Source organism: Hippichthys cyanospilos, chromosome 1 (genome assembly GCF_059441005.1).
Source record: "Hippichthys cyanospilos isolate Australia breed blue-spotted pipefish chromosome 1, RoL_Hcya_1.0, whole genome shotgun sequence".
Lineage (NCBI taxonomy): Eukaryota > Metazoa > Chordata > Actinopteri > Syngnathiformes > Syngnathidae > Hippichthys > Hippichthys cyanospilos.
Genome location: NC_142369.1, coordinates 19,386,725 through 19,394,284, shown reverse-complemented (window position 1 = coordinate 19,394,284; position 7,560 = coordinate 19,386,725). Strand labels below are relative to the sequence as shown.

Sequence of the window (7,560 nt, the reverse complement as noted above, 5' to 3'; positions counted from 1 at the left end):
AATACTTACAACTAAGATTGTAGGGTGCATCATTACTATGCTAAAACATATTGACAATTGTGCCATGTTTTGTGGTTTGAAACAATTCATATTTTGTGTAATTCATTTTGCTGAATAAGTGCTCCCTGAAACATTCCTTAAAAATTCAATACATGGTGAAGATCCATGAAAAAACTAAAAGCGGTGATGAATAAAAATGTATACAATTAAAAAAAAAGGAGAAATCCTCTTACTCGTATTGACTTATCATGTCTAACTTTTTTAAATGTTTTTTGTCAGTGATTTCTGGGAGGACGCTGAAAAAGTGACCTGGTATGAATATGCTCCTTTGTAAAAAGGTCAAAGTTTCATCCAAAAGATAACTCCAAGAGTTACAGTATATTCACATGACATTAGTGCAAGTCATCCTTCAAAGTGAAGGACAGCCATGTTTAAACGTTGGCTGCTGGCCCTGCTGGGCCGGGTGGGCTCCGTGGCCGCGGCCCTCTGCTGCTGCGTGGCTCTGCTCTACCTGCTGGCCTGCAGACCCCCGTCCAGGGACCCCCGACAAGATCCCCGGTGGTCTTCAGGGACCGCCAGCAAGGAAGGCTACATGGCACTGCTCCAGGAAACGGAGGACTCCCACAGGCATTACATTGACAGCCTGGCCAAGCAGATAGCGCAGCTCAAGGAGGCTCTCCAGGAGCGAACGCTGCAACTGCAGGAGTCACTGGACAAAGCCAAAATCAAAGGGATTCTGCCCCAGGGCCTGGAAAGTTTGCACAAAACCCCCGGGCAGTCAGACCTGAAGGTAAGAATGATGAGAGGCACCTCAACATCAAAGGTGGCTAAAATACAGTCTGGGGCCCATATGTGCTCCAGGGTTCATTACATGTACTTGCAGCCAGGGCTTGACTGGCACAAAAAAATGCCCCATGGACCATGGCCCATGGACCATGGCCCGTGCATGAAGATGTAAGCACACACGTGCACGCATACACCCATGACTGTGATAAGATAAACAATGACTTCTCGACCATGTTGTTTGTTTACTATCTTGTGCAATTGAGGATACGACTGTCATGACAGAATCAGACATTCCTTTCTAAGGACAATACTTATTTTATGTGTTAAGACATGACACCTGACCAGCCTTGGCCATTACATAACATAACCCTGCCACTGATGTTGATTGCTTTAGTTTGCTCCCTATATTGTAAATTGGTAAATACGCTGGGCTCTTTAAATTGTGGGCATGATCTCTAAAGAGAAAAAATTAAGATTAATAGAAATTAAATTGCACCACCCCAAAAGAGGGCCAGTTTACCTAGTATTTTCCCCTCATAGCTGATGGTCAGTCCAGCCCTGTGCAATCACCTTTTCACACTTAAATGAACTGAAATACCATTAACCCTAAAAAACAAAACAAAAAATGTTGTAGTGCATTTTTGAATATAATTTTTCAATAAAAATAAAGTATTTTACACTATATACCTGACGGTTTCATGAAAAAAAAAACACTCACAGTAATGAACTGAATTGTATGTCACACTGCTTCAAATGAATGTCCATTGTGCTGCTCTTTCTTGTGCATTTGCCAAACTGATGGACACTTTATTGAAAATTATCAATTACTCTCAGATCATCAATATAAAATTGGCTTTAGTCATTCTTCTTTGAGTTTATAGAATTAAGACTATGTATGCTGCATTTGCAGGGTTATAGCATGGCGGCATAGTTGCTATTTAGCATGAAGCTAGCAATCTGAAAGCCCAATTACAGCTTTGATGTAATTTTTGCAAATATGCGTCGAATCTGTGAAAACTCTTTTTTAAAAACATTTATTTAGGTATATTTCTTATTTAATGTTTTGGGGTTAATGATGATCATCTTTTAAGTACCGTTTTTATTAATTCATCCCATTATAATCATCTGCACGTGAACATTTGATTTTGTGTTTAATAGATTAAAAACAAAGAGTGCCAAAGTGAACTCATGCGTTATTTAACTTTTCTGTATGTGGGACTCTGAGAAAAAAATATAACACCCCTGTCTCACAGTCGTGACGCACCATTAATCAATGAATTAATGCATCCTTCCAGGAGTTTTTCCGCTCACAGCTGAACTGTGCAGAAGTCAACGCAGGTGTGACGCTACCCAGTGAATATGTTGTGATCCCTTTTGACACTTTTACACTGCGAAGGTAGGTAGTACCACCTACTGGCCAGGTCTAAACATGACAGTGTTTTTAAGTCTTTTTTTTTTTTTTTTTTTTTTTTTTTAGTACGGTACCATTTTATCAGATCAAACTGTCGCGTGCAGAGGGGGAAACCCTTCTTGCCCAGCAGCAATTCGAAACTCGATTTCGATTTATTTTGGAGTCAGCCATCTCTACCTTAAACGTCACCTGTAGGAAAAAAATCTGACTTAAAACACGCGCTCTAGAGTTTATTTTATGATTATTTTGTTTCGAGGAAAAAGACTGTGCCACGACTAGTATAAACATTTTTTTCCATTATTTATGGGTTTGCGAAATATAAATTTTGAACACTATGCATGCTTTCTAGTGCGGGGGTCGCCAACGTGGTACATCATAAATGAACATCATAAATGTCCATTTTCCGTTAGATGTTTCACGTCATGGTGCACCTGTTTGCTGGGTTTTGTCAAGCAACTCCGACCAACGCTTGATGTTACTCACTTTATAGACCATGCATGCCTTTACATACGGAGATATTTGTCACTCAGTCAAGATGATGTAGGCCATCGCATCAACAAATTCTTTTCAGACTCTCCTGAAGATAATGAATGTTCCACTTCAGTGCCTTTGTTAACGGATGTAACCACTCAGGGTGTACCAACTGGAGACGGGTCTGACCAGGCATCCCGAGGAGAGACCTGTGAGGAAGGACCGCAGGGATGAGCTGATAGGCAGCATCGAGACAGCGTTACATGTCCTCAATGGACCCCGGCAACACGTAGACACCAGCAAGAGGAAGCGCACCTTCTCGCCATCAGATTTCATTGAAGGCGAGTCTTCATGCAACTCATCTAAATTCAAAATACGTTACAAACCCTGAGGAGGAGACAATTTCGAAAGCATTTTCTAAAGGGTTACCTCCATATACGTACGTTCACCCTGAAAACACAATTTTAAATGATTCCTTAAGCGCACAACTGTTCCAATACGAGGCAATTGTGATTGCCTGAGATGATGTTCATTTGTCATTCACAGTTGACGTTTACTGTAAAACTGACACATGAAACTATAAGCGAATTTAACATTATATATTTATACACTATAATATTCAACCAAGCTATTTTGACCAACAAAAGCGTTACAACATAATGCTACAAAATATGAGACTCAAACAAACCAACTACTACTTCAAGGGCTGTCAACTGAACTGTGGCAGTGTACGTTCTGCAACTAGTTTTCAAAACTGTCTGACTGTTGGCAAGTGGTTTTGCTGCATTTCGAAAGATATCTGATATAATGTATACATGATATTGTTTTGCACAAAAGAACCCCCAAAATAGGTTACGTTATGCAAGACCACATCAAAAGTTATGTTGTTTCATGTAAAACAACCCTTGAAAAGTAGGTGAAATTGACCCAAACATTGGGTTGGTCTGTGTTTGACCCATAATTGAAATCTTTTTAACCCGACTGTTCTTAGAGTATATCATAGCAGCTTATCGCTCTGGCTATAAACACAGTATGCTCTCAATGTATTCACCACGAGTGCAACATATGTTTCAAGTGAATGTGTTTTGTTGTACTCACAGGGCTGACCCGCACCGAGCGAGACAAGGGTAGCGTGTACGAGATGATGTTCAAAGGCGACGGGCCACGGGAATATGCCAAGACGGTTCTCTTCAGGCCTTTCGGCCCTTTGGTTAAGGTGAAGAGCGAGCAAGTGGACACGAGCAGCATTCTCGTCAACATCATCGTACCACTTTCCAAGAGGGTGGACACCTTCCACCAATTTGTCCACAACTTTAGGTACCATCTGGAAAAAAAAAGAAAAAAAAAAAGAGGAAAATCTCAGTGTTGATGATAACGAATGTGTGCTTGGTGCAGAGAGGTGTGCATCCAGCAGGATGGTAGGGTCCATCTCACGGTAGTCTACTTTGGGCGTGATCAGATTGACCAGGTGAAAGCCGAACTGGATCAGACAACCAGGTAAGTTACGTGATTTTAGTACCACCTGCCTGCCTACCTACTAGCTAGCTAGCTACAGTAACTACTGTAGACAAGCGACTGGATACTCACTGAAGATAATCTTTCAGAGAAATCCAATGAAAAGAAATGTTCCAATATTTACGCAATAGGTTAAACACACATAGGCTTTTTAACAGCCTGGGTAAAAATCTTTTCCTTCCTCCACCAGGGAAACCCGCTTCAGGAACTTCACTCTGATCCAGCTCAATGAGGAGTTCTCACGTGGGCGGGGCTTAGAAGTAGGCGCCAGGGCCTGGAGGCGAAGCCCGAATGTCCTGATGTTTTTCTGTGACGTCGACATTTACTTCACAGCAGAGTTTTTGACTTCCTGCCGCCTCAATGCAGAGCCAGGTGTCTGTTCTTTGTTGGAACTGTATGCAACATTTGTCATTCCTGTTTGATGCACCCAGTGCATTCAGTGTGGAGAAAAAAAAAACAGAGCACAACTTTAATCTTTTTAGGAGGTTAACTTAGCATGGTGCTACGTCAGAATTCAATAGCTACATTTTATTTATTTATTTATTTTTTACGAGGAAAAGAAACAGTCATAGCATTGACAAGTGACCTTTGTTTCTGAGCAGGTAAAAAGGTCTACTACCCCGTCCTCTTCAGCCAGTACAATCCAGCTATCATCTACAATAATTACACTTATGTACCATCTATCCAGCAACAACTGGTGAGTAGGAAAAACACAACGAAAAATGAACTTTGTTGAATCATTAAGCCCCTTCCTTTCTAAGGGTTAAGGTACAGACCACCCCACACTAAGTGATATCTACTAATTAGAAATACCATACTTAGAAACCTTTAAAAGTCTTTAAAAAAAATACAATACACATTGGATAGACACAATGAACTGATGACAAAAAATAGTTACTCTTTACAATAAAGAAATCCGATTTTTCGTAGTTTTTTCCCCAAGATTAATGACTTTAACTTGATATATGTTGAACAATGGATCTACTTGATTCCTGTGGCCATGAAATGCAGGATGACAGAGGTGGTCTGGGTCACATTTGAAACAATCAGGTCTATGTCATTCACACTGCCATTAAAAGAGCAGATACAGGTCACATCAAGGCAAAAACATTGGAATGCGATCACCTCAGACTGCTGGGTGAACTTGTGGCCTATATCTGATCTCTTCAGCAAATATTTTGAAACTTTACCTGTCATCAAAAACCTTTGTATTGGCATTTGGTGGATTACAAGGAACAAAACTGAGTATAAATGGACAAAAAAAGAATACGGAAAAACCAGGACCATGAACACCAAACGTGTGATTGAAGGGGTTAGGGTGTTATTGTTTTTTTTTTTTTTTAACTATATAATTAAAGGTTTTGTGTTTGCTTCTTTTTCTTTTGTCTCAGGTGATAAGACGCGACACGGGTTTCTGGAGAGATTTTGGCTTCGGTATGACTTGCCAGTACAGGTCGGACTTCCTAAACATAGGTAATGACTAAGCAAAGCAATGTTACATTACCTTAAATGGAAAAAAGTAAATGCTCTTTTTAGGACCCTTATGGCGACACCCTAGTCATTTATTAGGGAAATGGACTTTTATTAGAAAAAAGTATGCGTGTATTTTTTCAAGAGCAATAACTATAATTACTGCTGAGCATCCTTGTTTCGTCCCCTGGCGTGTTACAAAGTGTTGCTGGTGACAGTTTAAACCACATTATGAAACAGCAGCAGGATATTGGTACAATTGGGTTTGCAGCTTCAACGCTCATCTCGGGAAAGGTTCACGCAGATACCCCGCCGAATGAAGGATCACCAGAAAAACGTGTCATTTAGTACACACAATATTAGTTGTTACAAGTGCTTATGTCGGCTTTTTCGCACTCTTCCTTTGAGCTGTGTGTGGTTCAAAAAAAAAAAAAAAAAAAAAACTAATGTAAAGTGTTCGCACGTAAGAAATGAACAGTTTCATGACAACGATGCATTTCGGACAATGTGGGAAATTGCGCATCTACTTTTAAAGGCAACTCCTCCAAACATAAAGTAACACAGTGCAAAGAAGACACACAACTCAAACAACAAAGGAGAAATGAAAGAAAGTAGTACTAAACAGGAAGTCTGTTCAGGACCGCGGTGCTTTGGGACTTTGCTGTTCACCATTTGTGCACGTGCTTTGCAGGTGGCTTTGACCGCAGCATTAAAGGCTGGGGGCTGGAGGATGTGCACCTATACAGGAAGTACCTACACAGCAAATTGATGGTGGTGCGCGCTCCGTCGCGCGGTCTCTTCCACTTGTGGCACGAGAAGACGTGTAGCAATGACCTGCCACCGGACAAGTACCAGATGTGCATGCGAACCAAGGCCATGAGCGAGGCCTCGCACGGACAGCTGGGGGAGATGCTCTTCAAAGCGGACATTCAAGCGCACCTCGACAGGAACGGAAGAAGCTCTTGAAGTGTTGGACGTTGAGAGCGTGTAATTGCGTACTAAAATTAAAGGAGGCATGCATTTTGCACGGTTTAAAATAGTTGCCCCGGAGTCTTCATAAAACGTCTGTGCCATGCTTTTGTGTACTCAAAACACCGTGAATTGTACTACTGTAATTCCAATAATGCCTTGAGATCCACATTTGATTTGATCATCGTAGCCTATTTTCTCCATATTTTTTTTGTCCATAAAAAAAATGAACAAAAAAACACATACAGCATGTTGCAAATGAGTCATCATGACACAATTGAGCAAAAAAAGCCTTCATGTTCCAATTACTTTGTTCATATTAAAGAGCGTTGAACTACATATTCTAGTACCTGCAGAAATCCTGCAAATATCTTACGCAATTCCTGAAATGCCATCACGTACTCCTGGGTGAACTCATACCATCATTTGAGAACCGCTAGTTAAGTTCACACAGCTTCTCTCAGAGGATAAATAAACGGAGTGATGTTACATTGGACGAATGTGTTGGCTGAGCCATTCATGTTATAATATCAGTTGTTGACATTAAACATCTAGAAGCCCTTATGATTATTTTTAATTTTTCTGACATACCAGTGCTCTTTATTGTGGGACCACCATACAACATTCGGTGATGAAAGCAGAGTTGTGCTGGTGTGTTTTGAGGAACAATTTAAACTAGAGCTGCAAGCAGCTATAAAGGGCCCTCGCAGACCTGTGCACGTTGGGGTATGAACAGGTCGGGGTATGAACAAGGACTATGAATGATGAAAAATTAGTTGTAGATCCCTTCAGTGCAGGACTATTACCAAATATGTAAAATTTAGACAAGGTGGGACAATGTGGGTGGAGTTACTGCAGCTTTTATTGTTCCAATTTTGTGACTTTCAATGCCATATAGGCCACACCCACTGTCGAGACATTGTACTCATATGTGGGGG

At 40.8% G+C, this 7,560-nt stretch overlaps 1 protein-coding gene across 1 annotated transcript; it reads left to right on the top strand.

Moving 5' to 3' along the window:
- The first annotated feature begins 427 nt into the window (after positions 1–427).
- On the top strand, positions 428–6,959 carry LOC148429579 (chondroitin sulfate N-acetylgalactosaminyltransferase 1-like). The gene is made up of 9 exons (XM_088421068.1): positions 428–790; positions 2,082–2,182; positions 2,831–3,009; positions 3,769–3,985; positions 4,064–4,165; positions 4,374–4,555; positions 4,786–4,880; positions 5,575–5,656; positions 6,345–6,959. The coding sequence occupies exons 1-9, from the start codon at positions 428–430 to the stop codon at positions 6,617–6,619; spliced, it is 1,596 nt and encodes a 531-aa protein (XP_088277194.1). The 3' UTR covers positions 6,620–6,959.
- Positions 6,960–7,560: the final 601 nt, after the last annotated feature.

Excerpts from the sequence above, each read along its gene's own strand:
- LOC148429579 (XM_088421068.1), top strand. The coding sequence starts at position 428 with ATGTTTAAACGTTGGCTGCTGGCCCTGCTGGGCCGGGTGGGCTCCGTG. Across the intron at positions 3,010-3,768 it reads GCCATCAGATTTCATTGAAG|GGCTGACCCGCACCGAGCGA; the intron begins GCGAGTCTTCAT and ends TTGTACTCACAG. Across the intron at positions 3,986-4,063 it reads CAATTTGTCCACAACTTTAG|AGAGGTGTGCATCCAGCAGG; the intron begins GTACCATCTGGA and ends TGCTTGGTGCAG.